General features: G+C 39.3%; 1 protein-coding gene across 1 annotated transcript in view; it reads right to left on the bottom strand.

Annotated features, from left to right (window-relative positions):
* Window positions 1-21,604, bottom strand: part of ALK (ALK receptor tyrosine kinase) — a 1,238,429-nt gene extending 1,216,825 nt beyond the window's left edge. The window contains exon 1 of the mRNA XM_007938814.2: window positions 20,929-21,604. Within this exon, the coding sequence (XP_007937005.1) occupies window positions 20,929-21,604 (676 nt within the window). The remainder of the gene's footprint in view (window positions 1-20,928) is intronic.
* Window positions 21,605-21,969: the final 365 nt, after the last annotated feature.

Here is a 21,969-nt window from a genome sequence, read left to right as displayed (position 1 = left end):
ATGGGGTCACTATGAGTCGGAAATGACTCGATGGCACTTAACAACAACAACAAGAAGAATAGGCTCTGCATGCCAAGGACAGCACAGACAAATGGGAGGCTGATGACTGGAAAGGAAACAGGTGGTTAGTCCATAAGAGCTGACAACTAGCAAATAGAGGAGCACAGTACCCAGCTTACTCAGATAACATCCAAACAAAACAAAGAAAGTGAAAATCCTGGGTGACTCACTCCAACATACAATCACCAATTAGATATACACAAAAATGTCACAATGTCTCAAAGACAACGGACCACCACAGTCCACACAAGGAAGCAAAATAAAGTAGGAGAAACAAAGGACCAAGATACAGACCCAGAATGCATCCTTGAGGAAGAAGAAGCATTGGAACTCCCAGATAAAGAATTAAAAAGAATTATATTTAGGTACATTTAATGGCTTGAGAGACAAATCAAGGAAAACACAAAGGAAAACCTATGACAATTTCTGAAGACAATATAAGAACAAAATGACAAAATAAATGAAAAATTAGAAGTGATACAAATCTACAGCTAGAAATCCAGAAGATTAATACCAAATTCTCAGAAATAGATAACATATTGAATGGGCAAAGGAGTAGAATTTAATCCATGGAAGACATTATTAGTGAGATTGAAGACAAATACCTGAATATTTCTTTGGAAAGAGATCTATCAGAAAAAAGATCAAAACAAAATGAAGAAAGCCTAAGGTTCACATGGGATACCATCAAAAGGAATAACTTACATGTTATTGGCATTCCAGAATAGGAATAGACAAAACCACAGAGAAAGCTGTCAAAGATTTGTTGGAAGAGAATTTCCCTGATATGATGAAAGATGAGAATATATCTATTTAAGAAGTCCAATGAACCCCAAACAGGATAGACCTCAAAATAAAATCACCAAGACATATTAGCATCAAACTCACCAAAACCAAAGACAAAGAATCCTAAAAGTTGCATAGGAAAAATAAAAAGTTACCTACAAAAGACAAAAAAGAGATCGTACAGATTGGGAAAAAATGTTCGGCAATGACATATCTGACAAAGGACTTATCTCTAAAATTTATAAAATACTCCAACACCTCAACAACAAAAAGACAAGCAATCCAATTAAAAAATGGGCAGAGATGAAAAGACACTGCACCAAAGAGAATATTCAGGTGGCCAACAAGCACATGAAGAAATGCTCTTGATCATTAGCTATCAGAGAGATGCAAATCAAAACAAAAATGAGATATCCTCTCACCCCAGCACTAATGGCAAAGTTCAAAAAGACAGAAAATAACAAATGCTGGCAAGGATGTGGAGAGATTGGGACTCTCATACACTGCTGGTGGAACTGTCAAATGATAAAACCACTGGGGAAAACAGTATGGTGATTCCTTAAAAAGCTGGAATTAGAAATACCATTTGATCCAGCAATCCCATTACTAGGTATATATCCTAAAGAAGTGAGAGCCAGGACAAGAACAGATGCATGCACACCCATGTTCATCGTAGCACTTTTTACTATAGCAAAAAGATGGAAATGACCTAAATGCCCATCAACAGAATAATGGATAACCAATCTATGGTACATACTCTCAATGGAATACTATGCAACACTAAAGAATAATGTAGAATCTGCAAAACACTGCATCACATGGATGAACTTGGAGGACATTATGCTGAGTGAAATAAGTCAATCACAGAAAGACAAATATTGTATTAGTTCATTATATTGTAAAAAGTCAAGGAAAAGTTTATATATGGAAGGAAACTTTCTTTCTTGGTTAACAGGGATGGGAGGGGAGGGGAGGAAACACTGAAAAAATAAATGAAAAGAAACATTAAGAACAATAACAAAAAAAAGAGTCAAGGAGCCACCAAGAAGTAAGTGAATTTGACACACTGCTCACTGGGGCTTGGGTTATAAAAGATGCAAAACATTTGCTCAAGTCATCCTTTTCATATATCATATTCATTCCTTATCCTTTTCTTCATGAATTCAGCAAATATTTACTGGATACATGTTGTAAATATTTACTTAGATGAGTTAAATACTTTCTTATTTCTCAACTGCACCCTTAATGTAAACACTTCCCAAATAAGGGATTAAAGTTATAATTTTATTTATTTATCTATTTATCCATCTACCTACCTATTGATTTATTGTCTCATTCCACAAAATTGGTTCCTGACTAGCTGTAATGATGAGAGCAGAAGATCTGAACAGAATAGCTTAGGTAAATTTACTATGTATCCAGAAAAGAACTAAAACAACTTTGGTTTTCCTTTTGCATGGAAATGAAAATAAATCTCTTTAATCTTATCATAGTCTCTAAGGTATATTAGTTATAGCTCTTATCATAACCTACTAGTTACCAAATAATAATCAGAGAAAGTTCTCATTTCTTATCACTGCTCTGTGAAATTTTAATTGACCCTGCAAATCTTTATATAGAAATAACATCTTCCTAGTGATGCTTGAGGGAGCTCTGGTGGCGTAGTGCCTAAGGTATTTGACTACTAAACAGAAGGCTGGCAGTTCAAACTCACCAGCCACTCCTTGTAAGGAAGACTGAGCAATCTACTTCCATAGAGATACCGCCTCAGAAACCCAAGGAGGGGTCGCTATGAGTTGGATCCGACTTGATGGCAGTGAGTTTGGTTTTGTGGTTTTAGTAATGCTTCTGGTTGAAATAACAGAATTCTAATATGATTTTAATAAGGTATAGTAGTGATTCGAACTCATTTAACTTGATATTACAGAATGGAGGTAAGAGAATTTACATGATTTACCCAGGTTCAAACAAGACAACTCGGCACATCTAAAATGAAAATCTAATCCTGCATTGGTGAACTGTGTCGGGGGTCTCGCTTGCAAGCAGCCATCTAGGATGCAGCTATTGGTCTCTTCCCATCTGGAGCAAAGGAAAATGAAGAAAATCAAGGATTCAATGGGGCAATTAGTCCAAAGGACTAATGGCCCACATAAACCACAGCCTAAGCATAGTGTCTAAGGCATTTGACCTCTAACCAAAAGGCTGGCGGTTCAAACCCCCAAGCCACTCCTTGGAAGGAAGATTGGGCAATCTACTTCTGCAGAGATACTGCCTTGGAAACCCAAGGAGGGGTTCCTATGAGGCAGATTTGACCCTACGGCAGGAGTTTGATTTTTGTTTTTATGACTCAACCCCAAGACCAAAAGAACTAGGTGGTGCCCAGATACCACTACTAACCACTCTGATTGGGATCACAACAGAGGGTCTTGGAGAGTGCAGAGAAAAATGTATAACAAAACATCAAATTAACCAAAAAGACTAGACTTCCTGGTCTGAGAGAGAATGGAGAAACCCCCAAGACTATGGCCCTAGACACTCTTCTGACCTGGAATTGAAGTATTCCCAGAGACTAACTTTTATGAGCCAAACAGTAAGCTCATAAAATAAACAGTAACCCTGAGAGGGACAATTCCTTAGAACAATCAATTATAAGAGATCAAAAGGACAACATTTGCCTGAAAGCAAAGATGAAAAGGCAGGATGCGGTAGAAAATCTGGACAAAAGGGAACAGGGAAACCAGGGTGGAGATGAGGAAAGTGCTGACACATTGTGGAGAATGCAACCAATGTCATGGGATACTTTATATATAAACTATGGAATGGGAAAGTAATTTGCTCTGTAGACTATCAGCTAAAGCACAATAAAAACATTTTTAAAAAATTAATCTTACGACTCTTGGTCAGGAACTTTCTCCCCTACTTTGGTTGCCTCAAGTCATATTTTAGTTTTTCAAACTTCACAGTAAATTACTGAAATAAGAACTTATTTTGCTATGGAAATACAAGAGTTTACAATGAATATATTAAGAGTTTAGACACTACTTTTCATGAGTTAATTAAAAATTTTTTAACACTAAAAAAATAAATAAAAGCCTTGCTGGTTCCATACAGAGCCCTTCAGTAATGCACAATGAGACAGTGCTCATTTTCTGATGACTTTAAGTCATTGAGCAAATAAAGTTGTTTTAGTCCACAATATCTAAAGAGGTTTCTCCTCATTCATTTACTTGTATTCATTTTTTTATAAGATGAACTCTAATTTTAAGCATAGGTGGATCCCTGCAAAGATGATATGGACAGGAAGCCACCAAAATAATTAGGTGAATGCTTTATTAAAATCAACAATAATAAAATAAATGATAATTAATAATATTTTCAGTGTTTTAACCATGTGCCAGGTGTTGTAAAATTGTCTCTTTTAGTCTAATTTAGAGATGAGAATGCACACACCAGAAAAATTAATGCCATACTAGCTTAAGAAGTTACAACTAGTCAGTTCTGGAGCTGGGTACCAAAGTCAGAACTGAATTCATATTTTATGTTCTTAACACTGTTCAGTGCTATCTCCTTTTAGAAGTAAAGGGGTTAATTAATGTTCACAGTTCTATTTAAAAAAAAAAGAAAGAAAGAAAGGAAAAAAACCCACCTTTCAGAGCCTCTACTCTGAAAGGGTAGCTTCTGATGATAATTAAGGATGAGACTGAGTAGAGAATTACACTCTGGGCTGGAGGATTATACTTCTATCAGGATTTACACAGCCAGGGGAAGATGATTCTCCCTACTTTTGCTTGAACAACAAAATGTCTTCAGAAAAATGGGAATGAATCATACAAGTGAACGTGCATCTATAAAATGCATTTAATCAGAGAAGCGGGGCATGGATTGTAGGACTGTCTTTGGAATGCCATCACACCACACAATACTCAGACATGAAAAGGCAAGCACAATCTTTTGTAGTAAACCACTTTCCTGATGTTATCAAACATTCTCATTACCTAACAGGTATCGTTTACTACTTCATTCTATTCTAATGTTTCACATTTGCTGTTTTCTGAAATGTAAACATTACTGCTTGTACTCCTGTCTTAGAAGTGCTCATGACTCACATAGGTTATGATCTTCATATAAATTAGACTTAACTCCAAACTGTGTTTCTTGCCTAAATATTTAAGCACATAAATAATCTCTAGCAGCCATCCTGGCAGTCATTTGAAGCTATTTGACATTTGTTGTTCTGAAGAAAAGAAAGGTCAGAGGTATTAAATTAGTAGTTGTGCTTCATGACTTTTTTGCCAACCAAATTCTGCCAAATTATGGCATCAAGACTAACATTATGAAAGAGAGAGGAGAAAACTTTCCCTATTGAGTGTTTTCCATATCAGCTGCCATAGTGACATATGTGTATTTAGTAAGCCTTGATGTTTCCCCTCTGGTGCATTTGTGAAGCAGATGTATGAGTGAACAAAGGCTGGAGCTTGAAGGGAAAGGTAGGATCCATGGAATGGAAGGAGATGCATGGCTTTGTGATCTATTTAGCATGAACTTCAGTCATACTTCATGCAATAGATTGAGACCATCTGGCCCGACTCCTGGGCTCTTCTCGCTTCACCTCAGCCTGGGCTTCTGCACATTTGTCTTTTCCTCTGAGAAAAAGAAGTTGATCTCCTTCCCTACAGTAACCCTTGTCTGTAATTCTGCCCATTCGTACCTCAGGGGTGCAGTAACATAGGTTTCCCAGCTCAAGAACTCCACTGTGCTCTGGTATGGTCAGATCATATTAGTCCTCCTTGAAGGGCTACACCTTAAGAGGAGAGGGTGTCCAGAGGAACTAATTTGGCATAAGTGCTCTGAAAGCCACATTTTATGAGAAAGAGTGAGAAGGGGATCTGCAGAGATTCATTGCCTTTGCAGCACTCATCATTGTTTCTTCTTATACATTTATTTGTTAATTTGCACCTTCACTCTGTCTCCTTCATCAGTCTGTAAACTCTATGAGGTCAAAGACCATGTCTGCTTTGTTAATTGCTGTATCTGCAGCACCCAGCACCTTGCATAATGTCTGACATACAAAAGGTGTCAATGTCTATGTGTTAGATTAATAATTGAAAAGAAAAAGTATGGGAGGGAAAGGAAGAAGAAAAAGGAAGTGACAAAGGGCCATCTGACTTCATGTGGAGTAACTGACTTCAAACACTTGAAGGACGCTTATGTTGGAGAGATAACAATACTTGAGTTTAGAATTTAGAGGCAAATAAAGCATAAAGGCATTTGACTATGTGGGTCATAACAAATTATGGATAGCATTGTAAAGCATGGGAATTTCATAACACTTAATTGTGCTCATGAGGAACCTGTACATAGACAAAGAGGCTGTCGTTCAAACCAACCCAAGGGATACTGCATGGTTAAAAATCAGGAAAAGTGTATTTCAGGGTTGCATCCTTTCACCATACTTACTGAATCTGTATGCTGAGTAAATAATCCAAGAAGCTACACTATATGAAGAAGAACATGGCATCAGAACTGGAGGAAGACTCATTAACAACCTGCCAAATGCAGATGACACAACCTTGCTTGTTGAAAGTGAAGATGACTGAAGCACTTACTGATGAAGATCAAAAACTATAGTCTTCAGTATGGATTACACCTCAGCATGAAAAAAACAAAATTCCTCACAACTGGATCAATAAGCAACATCATGATAAATGGAGAAAAGACTGAAGTTATCAAGATTTCATTTTACTTGGATTCACAATTAACACCAATGGAAGCAGTAGTCAAGAAATCAGACAACATTTTGCACTGGACAAATCTGCTGCAAAAGACCTCTTTTAAGTGCTAAGAAGTAAAGATATCACTTTGAAGACTAAGGTGCGCCTAACCCAAACCATGGTATTTTCAATCATCTCATATGTATGTGAAAGCTGGACAATGAATAAGGAAGACCAAAGAAGAGTTGATGCCTTTTAATTGTGGTGTTGATGAAGAATATTGAAAATTCATGTACTGACAGAAGACCAAATAAATCTGTCCTAGAAAAAGTGTGGCCAGAATACTCCTTGGAAGCAAGAATGGCCAGATTTTGTCTCACTTACTTTGGTCATGTTGTCGGAAAGGACCATTCCCTAGAGAAGGATATCATGCTTGGTAAAGTGAAAGGTCATCAAAAAGGGGGAAGACCCTCAATGAGATGGATTGACACAGTGGCTGCAACAATGGGTTCAGGTAAAGCAAGTATTGTGAGGCAGGACCAGGCAATGTTTCATTGTCCTAAACCCAAGGTATAGCCTTCCTTCCTCTGTCTTCTTCCTTAGGAGAATACATCTACTTTCAAGAATTAAACTGTCAGGTCTATGTAAATAACTCCCAGATCTGTATCTTTTGTCTTGACCTCTTACCCAGTCACACTTCAGCCCAGTATTTTCATACAGATAACCTGATCTCCAAGTGGATGGCACACTATAATTATTAACATGCTAACAACTCTATCTTGAATGGAATCCTCTTCCTAATTCCTTTTTTTTTTTTTTTTTTTGTCATTAATATTACCAGTCTTCAAGGTTCCCAGGCTAAATAAACCCTTAGACTTTTAATTCCTATCATTTTTTTCCCCTTGTGTTTGGACTTCCCTTTTAATTTGAGGATTGATGAAGAATATTGAATACATGAACTGCCAGAAGAATGAACAAATCTGTCCTGGAAGAAGTGCAGGCAGAATGCTCCTTGGAATCAGGAATGGCCAGATTTCATCTCAGTTACTTTGGTCATGTTGTCAGAAGGGACCATTCCCTGGAGAAGGATATCATGCTTGGTAAAGTGAAGGGTCAGCGGAAAAGGGGAAGACCCTCAACAAGATGGAGTGACACAGTAGCTCAAGCCCAAATTTGGTCCCCTCACTCCTCATCCAGTGCAATAGCCTCTCTAGCTCCACTCCAGCCACTAGGCAACTCTGCACTTCAGGCCTGAGACCCATGACCAATCTAAATTTCCTGAAGAATCTGTAGTTACCATGCAGTTACCATGCCATTTTCCCTACTCAGGAAATAACTTTCTGATTTCTTCCATATCAAATCTAAATTCCAGGCCCAACAAACCATCCCTGACTCTAATCAGGGAATCTGACCTGGTATCTACCTCCTCCCAATACTCCTTAGACCTCTGGCCACAGATATACATACACATAAGAATCTTTCTTTCTTTGTCTTCTCTCCTTCTATCTCACCAGTTTTTCCTTGTCTGAGTATTTTGTCTGTATGTACTCTTGCTCCAATATTCCAAGGGACAAACTACTTCCAAGTCAAATTGCTCTCAAATCATCTCCTTTCTGGAAGTTCTTCCTAACTCACTTCAATCTCAAATCCAAAAGGAAACCATCATTATCAGCAGATATCCTTCAACCTAACTCCCTGCCAAAAGACGATACACTTAATTCTTTCTAAAATCCTAAAGCTACAGTTTCTTGTATCAGAGGAACTCCACCCCTCCCACCACTGGAATTTGGAACCTGAAAATAAAGCTTTCCCTAATCATCACTGGCAGGAATTAGCCTCTCCAAGCCTCTACTGAACCACTATAATCACTTGTACCAATTGTTCAGCGTTTAAGCACTGTCTTTACCAAAGTTACTTATTAGTATGCCCTGTCTGCTTTTCCTTCCCAATTATTTTATGAACTCCTCCTTGGAGGAAGAGATTGTCCCTCATTGAACTTGGTAACTGCTCAGTAAAAGGACTGAACAAACAAATAAGCATTTTCTCAGGCAAACACTCAAACATATGTGGCTGTTAGATGCTGTCAAGTTCATTTCAACGCATTGTGACCTTAAGTACAACTGAATGAAACACTGCCTGCTCCTGCACCATTCTCACAATATTTGCTATGCTTGAGCCCATTGTGGCATCCAATGTGTCAATCCATCTAGTTGACGGTCTTTCCCTTTTTCATTGACCTGCTACTTTACCAAGCATGATATCTTTCTCCATGGGCTGGTCCCTTCTGACAATGTAACCAAAGTACATGAGACAAAGTCTGGCCATTCTTGCTTCTAGGGAGCATTCTGGCTATATTTCTTCCAAGACAGAAAATAAGCATTTTCTCAGGCAAAAGCTCAAACATACAGATATCCATAAAAATATTCTTTTGTCTAATTTCTTTTTGGTAAGCACCTTCTATACAGATCTATATGGTGGCACAGGAGCCAATCTGACTGTAAGCTCAAAATTCATGATATAGGCTCCTAGCCATGATGGAGTAAATAGTACCAGACTAATGCTCATGCTATAAAAAGCTGTAACACTAGGCAACTGAGGTTTAAACCATACCAAAGTCTCAGCCTAAACAATATAATGTTAAAATTTTCCAATAAACAGTCTAAAATTACTCATTATACAAGGAACCAGAAAAACGTGACCATTTTCTAAAAAAACTTTTTATTGTGATTTGGGTGAAATTTTACAAAGCAGATTCATTTTACATTCAACAGTTCATATGCACATTTTGTTTTTTGATACTGGTTATATTCCCTGCCATGTTATATCTCAGCAGCCATTTCCTCCCTGTGGTTATTTTTGCCTGTGTCCTTCTTTTTCTTTTATTTTTTTATTTTTTAATTTTTATTGTGATTTGGGTGAAAGTTTACAGAGTAAATTCACTTTTCCTACAGCTGTTCACATATACTCTGTCTCACCTGTGTCCTTCTTGCCTATATAGTCTGTTTCCTTACCTTTCTCCCTGTGTAAATGTTGCCCTTCTTATCTTCCACAATTGATTTTTCTAAGGAATGTATCTCTCTGGTGTAGATGTTCAGCTAATGTTATTGTTGTTGTGTGCCGTCGAATCAGACCTGACTCATAGCGACCCCTCCTTGGGTTTCTGAGGCGATATCACTTACAGAAGTAGATTGCCCAACCTTCCTTCCAAGGAGTGGCTGGTGGGTTTGAACTACCAGCCTTCTGGTTAGCAGTCAAGTGCCTTAGGCACTATGCTACCAGAGCTCCCTGTTCAGCTAATAGGTCCGTCTATTGTTTGGCTGAGCATTAAGCCACAGAAGGCACTCTCTTGGCATACTGGGTAAGGCATTTGGCTGCCAACCAGAAGGTCATGGTTCAAACCCACCAGCTGCTCCATAGGAGGAAGATGAAGCAATCTACTTCTGTAAAGATTTATAGCCTTGGAAACCCAATGGGGTAACTATGAGTCAGAATCTACTCAGTGACCGTGGGCTTGGTTTTTGGGTTAAGTCACAGGAGTGAGTTCAATTCCAGGCCCAAAAGATGACTTGGGGCAATAGTCTGAAGGGTTTCACCAGTCTCATTTCACCAACTGGTGAGAGAAAAGATAACCAATAGATGCCAACAGCAAGATGAGCCAGTTGATAGACGTATCAGGCAAAGATTTAAAGAAGCAATTCTAACTGTGTTCCATGAGGTGAAAATAAACACTCTGGAAAATGAGTGAAAAGAACTTCTCAACAGAGAAATATAAATTCTTTTTAAAAATGGAAAATTTGGAACTGAAAAATACAATAGCTAAAATTAAAATTATAACAGAACAGAAGAAAGAGTCAGTAAATTAAAGGATCATAGAAACTGCCCAATCTGTAGAACAGAGAGAACATTTTTGAAACATAAAATTAACAGAGTCTCAGGAACATGTGGAACAATATCAAAAGATCTAACAATTGTGTCATTGGAGTCAAACAAGAGAGGAAAAATCTATTGATGCAGAAAAAATGATGTTTGAGGAATTAATGACTGAAAACTTCCCTAATTTGATAAGAAATATAAATTTACAGATTATATGTTCAAGAATGTCAACAAACTGGAAACTGGGTAAAATCAAATTAAGCTATGCACAGATATGTCATAATCAAACTTTGGAAAGACAATGAAAAAGAAAAAGAAATCTTGAAAGCAGCTACTTATAGGGAGCGACAACTCAAATGATGCAGTCTGCTTTTCAGACACTATAAAGGGAAGTGAACAACACTCTTAAAGTGGCAAAAGAAAAGAACTATCAGCCCAGATATCCAGAAAAAAAAAAAAAATCCTGCAGAAACAAAGGTGAATTTATATGAGATCAAATGGTCACTAAATACTCCGAAGCATAGATGAGAAGGACGGGGAGATTAGGTTATCATTGGAAACAGAACAACTAGAATGTAAATCATCGCATGATGACACAATGGGAAAAATGTAACCAACGTCACTGAGTCCTATGTTCAGAAAGTGGTGAATGGGAAACTATTTTCCTATGTAATATAATAAATATAATAAAACATTTAAAAAAAGAGTTCTATTGTTGTCATTGTCCAAGATTATGGTCATACATGTATTCACATAAACATACATGCATGCACACACATACACTTTAATAAAAAAAAACCCACAAAAGTATATTTTAAGCATAACGCATATCCAGGAAAGAAGCATACCAAGTTTTTGTGGTATGTGCAGATATTCATTGTCTACACTTTAGATTTCTGCATTATTAAAATAGAAATACAGTAAATAAAGCAAAAAATATATTTTTTTTAAAAAAAGAAATGAAAGTGAAATAAGGAACTTCTCTCAGTTTTAGAAGGATAAAGAAAATGGAGAGAATTTGTTACTAACAGACCTGTTCTACAGGAAATGCAAAAGGAAGATCTTCAGGTTGAAGGAAAATTATGAAATAGGGAATATTGGAACTTTTGGAAAGGAGGAAAAACAAGGTATATACCTAAAAAAATATAAAGGACTAACAAGTTATTTAAAATCTATATTACTCTAAAAGTAATATAGATATAACTGGCATGGCTTTCAATTATGTAGATATAATATATATGACAACAATAACATAAAGCAGGGAAGATAAAGGGATCATTTATAAAGCTTCTATATTTTATTTGAAGTGGCAAAATATTAATTTTATGTAGACTGAAAGATCAAGTATACATTTGTAATCCCTAGAGAAAAAACTAAAATAAGGAGGTAGACAAAAAAATAATAGATAAATTAAAACTAAAATATTAAAATATATTCAAACAACCCAAAAGATCTAAGAAAAGAAGAAAGATAAGAACAAAAAAGCCTAAGGAAACACACAAAAAATGATAGACCTAAATACAACCATAAGAAATTCTCTTTAAATATCAAGACACAGATTAAAAGTGAAAGTATAGAACAGATAAGATATACTATGCAAACACTAATTAAAAGCAAACTGAAGTGGCTATCTCAATATCATTAAAAGTAAACTTGAAAATGTGAATACCAGGAATAAAAATGAATATTACATACTGACAAATCAGTCAAATCACAATTCTAAATGGTCATGTACCTAATAAAAGGTTTTAAAATACATGAAGTAAAAACTGATAGAATTTAAAAGGTAAATAGACAAAAAAAAAACAAAAACAAAAACTTGGAGACTTTAGCACTTCTCTATCAGTAATCCATGTAACAAACAGACTGGAAATCAATAAGGATACAAAAGACTTGACCAACATTATTTACCAAATTGGCCTAATTGACATTTATCAAACACTCCACCCAACAACAGGAGTTCTGCTGGCATAGTGCTTAAGGCACTTGACTACAAATCAGAAAGCTGGTGGTTCAAACCTACCAGCCATTCCTCGGAAGGAAGACTGGCCAGTCTACTTCTGTAGAGATACCGCCTTGGAAACCCAAGGAGTGGTCCATCCAACAACAGCACAATACCTATTCAAGTATACATGGAACATTCAGCAAAACAGTCTGTTTTCTGGGGTATATAATGTTTATAATAACTCCATGAGGTTGTTAAGACAGGCCTATACATTATCTCTCTTAGGAACAAAGGCCCAGAGTGTCAGTGAGTCTAAGGCCCAAGGTTTCAAAGCTAATAAAAGGTGAATCCCAGAATAGAATCTAAGTCATGTAGTTCCTAATGTAGTATTCTTCCCACTGTAGAACACTTACTTTAATTTTCTGGGCTGAGAATGTGTAAAGAACTTATAAAAGAGTCCTGTACCATACTACTCTCACCAGCACATATTTCAATGAAAATGCAATAGGAGATAAATAGAAAGAAAAGAAAAACTATTCAATGTTTTACATTTGCCTTCTTATCTCTTTTGACTAGTTTCCTAATTTCCTTTAAGCCTCTCCAGATTTTCTTTGTCCGCTGAGCTCACACTTTTTTCTACCTCCTTTTTAGCCTTTTCCTTACTCCAGGGAAGAGCTGCTGCCTACCTCACCATGCACCTGATGTTACTTAGCCAGAAATATGAGAAATAAAGATTCTTAATTAACCAAGTGGTTGCTGTATCTTTCCTGTCAGGAACGCCCCTCTTGGCCTGCTCTGGGACCTCCCACTTTCTATAATGCCTACATTATATCACCAAGTGAAGCTCATGGAACTTCCTTGGGGAAAGATGCAAACTCAAAACAGCCCAGCTGAAAAATTCATCACGAATTGTACTGGGGGTGGGGAGTAGTTCTTCCCAGAAATCCAGCTCACAAAATAGGGTTCTGGGATCCCTCCCATTACTTCCCTCCCTCACTAGGAAACACTCTTTTATCTGCTCCCATCTCACATTTTGACCTGTGTGAAAGAACCCAGGTTATCACTAGGTTAAACACTGGCTGCATCCTACACAAGAGGACAGCACGATAGTTCTAAGGAGGAAGGCATACATAGAGCTTTTTAATAGCTTTATTCTCAGCTCCCTACCTGTGACCCCTGGACCTACAACCATCCTCCAACACTCCCTACATTTCATCTTCTCCCAAGCAGAGATGATACTCATGTGCATCCTTTGAAAGTAATGGCTAAGCAATAGCTCATAAAAACTAGTACTTACAAAGTGCTGTGTGGATGCTTAACAGCCATTTTTAGGTTAAGGAATTTTCCTGAGGCAGCCTCCTACACAAGTCCCTGGGTTATATGTCTCCACAGAATCTCAAAGGTACTGTATTCTTGCATGTAATGCACCCATGTAAATAATCCACACATCCATATAATGTACATAGCATGCATAGAGAAATTATGCATAAGAGGTTGCACAGTTTGCAGGATAACAGTATAGCACACACATTATTTGTGTAAAAATACAGTGTAACTGCTCTCAATGAGCTCATGTCAGTTACACAGCTGGCATTTCATATTTCTCTATGCCCTCTATGAATGGTGAAGAATAGAAATGTAAAGGAAGGGGACAGCTCCAGCTAATTACAATACAGGAGTTACTAGAGGCCAGCAGACCAGCACCTCTCTGGGCATGGAAGGGCTTGGAATGAACAGATCACTCTCAGTTCAGGAAGATCTGAAAACAGCTCTTCTGTAATGCCTCTATCTCACTCTTCCCCGGTATTAGCTTTCATACTTTCATAAAGTTAAGGCTTAAATTCCTTCTGAAGGAAAAAAAAAAAAAAAGAATTTGGTTATGAATATTCTGTTTGAATCTTGGACTGAATCTAAGGTGACGTATATGATACTAGTTGATCGAAATGAAGTAAATATCACACCTCAATCCTCCTTCTCATCCACATTTCTGGCAAAGACAGGCCTCCTGTGGTGTGACAACAGAAACTGTCACCCTGATCACATTCATCATTTTCCACTGACTCACCTATCATCTCTTGGTAGTCAGAAGTTAGTTGCATGGAGAACCCACAGTATCCTAATTGCTGCTGTGAAGGTTAATGCATATGGACACATATATGGACTACAAACTCCTTATGGTAGCATTCACATAGACTAAAGTGTATATGGAGCCCTTGGAGTTGGCGAGCACATAACCTGCCTGACCATACCCAGAGGTCTTGGATCTTGCTCTGCTAGGAAAGCATATAATGGTTTGTATTACTGGAATACTTTACTATGTGTTCAGCAGTAATCTTCATAATAATACCTTGAGATACTAATTATTACTATCTCAATTTTTCTAATGATGAAACTGGGCTTCAAAGATGTTAAAGAACACATCCAAGGCTATCACTATTGCCCATCAAATATTTGTTGGATCGACTTCTGACAAGGATAATGTGAAGTTTTTTTTATCCATTTTAAAGCTGGTTGGTTGCTGGTAATCTACACTTTGAGATGATGTTAGTGGAAAGAGCCCTGATTTGAAGGCAACATAACTGCAGTCCTAGTCAGTACCTAGGACAGCATCTGGAATCTCATAACCTCTCTGTTGTTATGTGCCGTCGAGTAGGACCCGACTCATAGCGACCCCTCCTTGGGTTTCTGAGGCAGTATCACTATGGAAGTAGATTGCCCAATCTTCCTTCTGAGGAGTGGCTGGTGGGTTTGAATTGTCAGCCTTGTGGTTAGCACTATGCTACCAGAGCTCCTAACCTCTCAATAAACAAATAAAATTTCTAGGTTATCAAACATCTGGGTTCTATGTAATCCATTTGTAAAATAAAGTGAATAGTTTCCTGCTTACTGTATAGTATTGATAAAAATAATAAATGTGAGAGTGCTTTATAAATTTTAAGTCCCATACAACTGTTGTTGTTGTTATTAGATGCCATTGAGTTGGTGGTTCCAATTCATAATGACCCTATGTAAACAGAATGGAACACTATCCAGTCCTGCACCATCCTCACAAAAGTTGCTATGTTTGAGCCCACTGTTGCAGTCACTATGTCAATCCATCTCATTGAAGGTCTTCCCCTTTTTCACTGACCCTCTACTTTACCAAACATGATGTCCTTCTCCAGGGACTTGTCCTTCCTGATACCATGTCTAAAGTACATGAAATGAAGTCTTGCCATCCTCTCTTCTAAAGAGCATTCTGGCTATACTTCTTCAAAGACAGATTTGTTCATTCTTTTGGCAGTCCATAGTATTTTTGATATTCTTCACCAACACCATAGTTTACACCTAAATGCATCAATCCTTCTTCAGTCTTCTTTATTCACTTTTCAGCTTTTACATGCATATGAAGTGATTGAAAATACTATGGAGTGGCTCAAGTGTACCTTAGTCTTCAAAGAGAGGTTTTTTTTTTTTTTTTTTTAACACTTTAAAGAGGTTTTTGGCAGGTTTTCCCAATGCAATACATTGTTTGGTTTAGTTTCTTGACTACTGCTTGCATGGATTATGGATTATGGATCCAAGTAAAATGAAATCCTTGACAACTTCAATCTTTCTCTGCTTATCATGATGTTTCTTATTGGTCCAGTTGTGAGGATTTTTACTTAATGTTGAGGTGTAATCCATATTCAAGGCTGTAGTCTTTGATCTTCACCAGTAAGTGATTCAAGTCTTCATTTTCATCATGCAAGGTTGTATCATATGCATATTACAACTTGTTAATGAGTCTCCCTCCAATCCTGATGCATGTTCTTCATATAGTCTAGCTTCTTGGATTATTTGCTCAGCATACAGATTGAATAAGTATTGTGAAAAGATACAACCCTATACACACATTTCCTGATTTTAAATCATGTGGTATCCCTTTGTTTTGTTCAAATGACTGCTTCAATTTGAGCAATTAATAAAGCACTAATAATGGTTATATAGGAAGGCAAAATGACTAGGCAAATTCCTATGAATTGAGGTTATCTGGCAGTAATTCTAAGGGTGACAGGGCACCTCAACTTCTGCTGACCCACTGTCCTCCCCCCTGTCTTGTTCTCCTACCCATAGTACAGTTCCTTCTAACCTTTAGCAGACCAACTTCTTTATAGAGACATTGATTTTTATTAATGATAATCCTCTCCTTCCATACCCTACACCACATACCCATACCCCAAGTGGATCTTATTTTTCTTTTGTGTATTTGTGAAATGTTCAACTGGATATGAATGGAGTTCTCCTTTCAAATGACAGTATACATTCTCATAATGTCCAAAGGTTTTGGGGACACCAGCAGGTGTCTGCCAAATATAGAACTGAATACTTTACTGTCATCTTCTCAAGACCCAAGTAACATTTTGCTCCATCACATGAATACACATGCCTATAGATACATCTTAGATGCATAATGCCCTGGTAAGTGTGCCTCCCCATTGGGTATAGACAACATAAAATACCCCAGAGAAATACTCTGTGTTTAATCAGAGTATGTTGGTGGATGGGGAACAGTAAACACAGTAATTTCTTCACTAACACTCTGCTCTTCCCACCACCTTCAAAGATAATATGCAGTTCTTTTCTTTTTACCTGGAAACACCAATGCCTAAAGACTCTCAGGAATTATATCTCAAAAGATCCTGATTCCTGCAGCTGTTCCCTATTCCAACTCTCCTGCCAGTTGTGTCTTCTCAATATTTGAAAATAAAGACTGATTAATTATGAATGCTATGGTTTGTCTAACTCACATCTCACTTTACTCCCTGCTCTCCTGGAATCCTTTTCCATAATGAGAGGAATATCAGTTTCTGAAAATAAGAAGGTTTCCCTGATACCCAACCTGAAGTTTCCTTCTTCAAGTCTCATCCTATTACTTCCATGGGCCACACTAAATAATTCCTCTCTTTCACTGACACCCTCTCTTTTCAGAGATTTGTAGATTGTTACCATGGCTTTCCCTTCATCACCACTTAGCCCAGTCATATATATTTAATTCTTTTCATCTTTCATCGTAAATCTGTCCTTTCAATTCTTAAATCAGCTCTCGCTCTTCTCTGGACTAGTTCCAACTCTTCCAATTCACCTCTAAGAACTGATATTCCTTCTGGGAGCTCCAATTTTCCTCCTATCTTCCTTTGCTCTCTCTACCGTCTCCAGAAATGAAATGAGAAGGGATTGACAGATATGTGAGGTCAAGGGTCAGGGGTACTGCATTGCAAACATCTATTCTAAATTGTTCAGGCCTCTCCATAGTACACATAAAGCCCCAGCCATATGTGGAGAAGGGGGAGTGCTTACAAGAAAAAAGTCCCTCCTATCCTACAATTCATCATCCTCCAGACCTCCACCTGGGGGAAAGGGGAAGCAAGATCTCAAAACACCTACAAAAACAAGATACAAATTATAGCTGTGGACAATGTGCTAACCTTAAGACAAACGTATTTCTTGTGATTTGAGCTGTCCCAGGAGTGTACATCACCATTTATACAGTCCAAAAAACTGCCTTTCTACCTCTCACCCATGAATGGGTACTTTGGGGAACTGCCTCAGACTTTGAAAAACTGATCCCATTTATGAATTCAGAGTAACCCACAAAGAAAAATCATTGACATGTCATGTTTTATAAGGCCTCTCATACATCCTATTTTCCTCTCAGTCAGCCCAAACCACATATAATACAAAGGTATTGCTTTGTCCTAATTGGGTGCCTTTTTTTTTAACCACATCTCTAGTCATTGTCCTGCTCAGTTTTAGGAATCAATCTTCCATCTTCCCCAGGACCCTCACCACAAGAGGCACATATATTTTCAACTCTTATATTTTCCACTTATCCCTACAAATAGCCCAATTAGCATGATCATGCACCTCTAGGCCAGACCACCAGTCAATTGGGCAGAAACAGGGGAAAATGAGCTGAGTTGTGCCCACCTTCTGTTTTTATAACTGAAGAGCTCATGTCACAGAAGAGTTAAGATTTTTTTCTATAAATCAAGGCCTATATAAAGAGAATAAATCCATTCTCTCGAACATGATAAATAGAAAAATCAATCTAAGTGGCAAGACCTAAGCTTGAATTTTTGTACAAGAAAATGAATAGGATCACAATGATATATGTTTCCCCAAACATGTTGTGTGTCCACTTTATGGGGAAGCCTTCAGTGGAGACTGAGTCTAAATGAGGTAGAGGAAGTGGTAGTAAGGCAAGAGACCAGTCCTGCATGGCCAGCTGCCTAACTGCAGACAGCTTATGTCCTCAGAGAGAAGGAAGTCCAGCCTGTTCCAAGTGTGATCACCACGAGGCCTGAAGTGCTTTTCAATAAGCTGCCTGACTCTCTAGAGGTCACAGGGAGCTCATCCAGTTATACTTAGTGTCTTATTTGATCTCATCAATAATCATTTGATCCCAATCCCGTTGAAAAACACTTGGCCAAAATTTCCAGTCTTTTAATGGCAGAATCCTGGCTCTTTCTGAAACCAGCCCTGCTAGATGTGTCAAATGATGCATAAGGGCTTGGTCCAGCTGCCAAATAGACTGTGCTGCTGAGGGAGGTTTAGGATGCTCACAATGCTTCCCTACTGCCAGTAGCAGAGTGGCTCTTGGAGCTCATTCCTTTCTACATGAAATTATCCCACTCAGCTGCTCCAACTCCTTAGTTAAGGCTTGGCTAGAGTACATTCTTCAAATGCATTAAGCGTGTGATTCTTCAGAGACACCCACTGATAGCTTCATGCTGAGCCTGCCTGTTTATAGTAAGCAAGTTTAGGGCTGCAGAAAGGATCCCTTTGCCTTTCACCAGCATCTGGCAACAGTTGATATAGGCTGCCGGTGCTTATGGTGATCTAACAAGAGGTGATGGGGATGTTCCAGAGATGCTCATAGACATGAAAGTGGAAGGAATTCTACATTTCCAGACAAGTCATTTTTATACCTATTACAAAAACTCTGAACACTAAAATAGAATGTTGCATTATAAACCACAAAAGCCACAATGACATAAAAGCCCAGCTGTTCTTTACAAAACTATCTTTGGTAAGAGAACAGTATTGGCCTCCCATCTTGATCCACAGAAGGAACTATCAAATTCATCAGACCCTGCCTCTTACTATGGACTACATAAATTTTAGCACTGGACACCAAATGATCATTTTAGGTACCAATGCCATTAACGCTTATGGTGGAATATGCATCCATACTGTTTTCCTTAGAGACCACATGCTTCAGAATATCCCTGATGCATAAGAGTATTGAGTGTGGGGGGAAGTGTGTGTGTGTGTGTGTGTGTGTGTGTGTCAGGATAAGCATGGAAGATACTTGTAGCCCTACAATGAGCCTTTTTCAATGCTTTACATCCAATTAATGTTAGGCATTAGTAACCAGTGGAGCATAAGAACTTCATTTATTTCTGACTATGAGAATGGTAGAAAAGAAACTAGGTTTGTTCAATGGACTTAGTGAAGGCTTTTAAAAGACACAATTTATTTTTTGTGCTTTTTCTCATTCATTTACATTGTATATTTTATTCACAAGTCCTTCTCCAGTGATCTTACAACAGAAACATTCATTCAAAACCACCTGGTTTTCCAGTCAAAAGATATGCTGGGAAGAGTTGGAAGTAAGTACTTGCACCAGCTTCCCCAACTCAATAAATATGGGAAGAAAATGAGGGTGTAATGAAACAGAAACCTCATTTCAGAAGTCTCCAGCAGAGAGATCTGCAGTGAAATAGGCCTGCCAGAGATTGTCATCGAGAGCTGCTGCAGCAGACATTTAAGCTGAGAATCAGAAAGAAAAGGCGGAAGCAGAGAAAGAAAGCCTGGACCAACTATTGTCTCTTCTTCTTGGTCCACAGTAACTCCCCCAAAGCAAAACTATCTTGGCAACTTTCCTGTCTCTCTGCATGTCTCCCTTCTCCCCCCGTGTTCCTGTCCCTTAGTTCCACTGAGACTCTCCTCATGGAATGTGGGAGAAAGAATGAGACTTCAAGAGCAAATAGTGGGTAGGGGAGTCGGGTAATGAATTGATAAAGAAGAGGTAATCCATAGGAAAGCCAACATTTGGAGAAACAGTTGGGAAGGATTAATATGGCCAGGAATTCTACATTCCCTGAGAAAGTGTACCACATTCCCAAAATCAGTGGTGGCAGGAAGGGGAACAATAGTTGTGAGATACAGAACCAAGCTTGGAACTTAGAACTCATAGGAGTATGTCAACCCTCCCAGCGTCCCAGGAGGAAGGACATCCAATTTTGGCTCTAATCATGTGTAAGTCAATAGAGGGAGGCATTCTGCCAAGAGCACGAAACTTTTCTCTCAAGTTGGTTTCTAAAGAGAAACCAAAGCCCTGGGGAAGTGACTGCGTTCAGGAAGAAAATAAGGAAATGTGGTAGAACTGGGGAACGATATCTGTGGAAGAAGGAAAGTGGGTTAAGAACCAGAGGATCAGGTTTTGGAAAGAAGGGTTAGTGCAAATAGTGATTGCAAATCAATGTGACTACAAAGCCAAATCCCAGCACTCAGGCGGGAGCTGCTCACCGGTCCCAATGATCTGGAAGAGAAGGCGGGGCTGGGAGGCGCGGATCGCGGCGGACAGTCTTCCCTCCCTGCCCACTTCCGACGCCTTCTTCTCGGGCATCAAGCGGATCCGCAGCCGCCCTTCGCCGTGGAGAATCCACCAGCTGAACAGCTCACTGAGGTTGAACTGGAGCAGCCCCACAACCGCCTCCTGTGGGGGCCCTACGCAGCCCTCAAGAATCGTCTCCTCGCCTAGCTCCAGCACCAGCTGCTTGGCCCGCCGGAGTTTACGAACCGAGCCTCCCTTCAGCACCCTGGACAGTGTCCGGGCTGGGGCTGGAGAGCTGGCGCCTGCAGTCCAGGAGACCCCGGGCGGTGGCCCCAGGAGCCTAAGTAGAGGGGCGCAGTCAAGAGCCAGAGAGCCGCGCGCCTCAAGCCGTCCAGCTTTCAATTCTGAGGGGAAAGGCGGAGGCAGCAGCAGGTCACGGGCGTAGACGCGGAAGAGCGAGGGAACAACGAAGTCCACCGCCAGGCTCTTCCTCTGCAGGCGAGAGTAGCTGAGCGGTTCCCGGGGCTGCAGTGGCGGCCCCACGGCGAGCGATACCGCGCGCTGACTAGTCCCAGTCCCGGAGCCTGAAGCAGCCGCTAACAACGGCTGCAGCGACAGCAGCAGCCACAGGAGCCCAATGGCTCCCATCCCGCCAGAAGAGAGCTCCTTATATGTATCTCCCGACTTCCCCAGCCCAGCTTCGCCCTTCACTTGCCCCCAAGTGAGAGGGGGTTCAGAAAGGTCTTTGCACCTGAACAGCACCTTCCACTTGATCTCTGAGGAACTGGGTGTGTACTCGGCCCTCTAGCTTTTCCCCCAACTCCAAGAACGCGAGGAATCCTAGAGGAACAGGGCTGGATGTTCAGAGGAGGGAGTCCAGAGACCCTGAAGCATGCTGACCTCAGCAACTGGGACCCGCGCGAGTGCCGCGCCCCCGTCAGTAGCTCGCTACGCTCCAGAATGAGAGAAACTACTATGGTTGAAGGAAGGCGGCAGTTGGGTACCGTTCTCTC

This window comes from Orycteropus afer, unplaced genomic scaffold, assembly GCF_000298275.1.
Source record: "Orycteropus afer afer isolate SDZICR_OR568_19922 unplaced genomic scaffold, OryAfe1.0 scaffold00054, whole genome shotgun sequence".
NCBI lineage: Eukaryota > Metazoa > Chordata > Mammalia > Tubulidentata > Orycteropodidae > Orycteropus > Orycteropus afer.
This window is presented reverse-complemented; position numbering and strand designations above follow the sequence as displayed.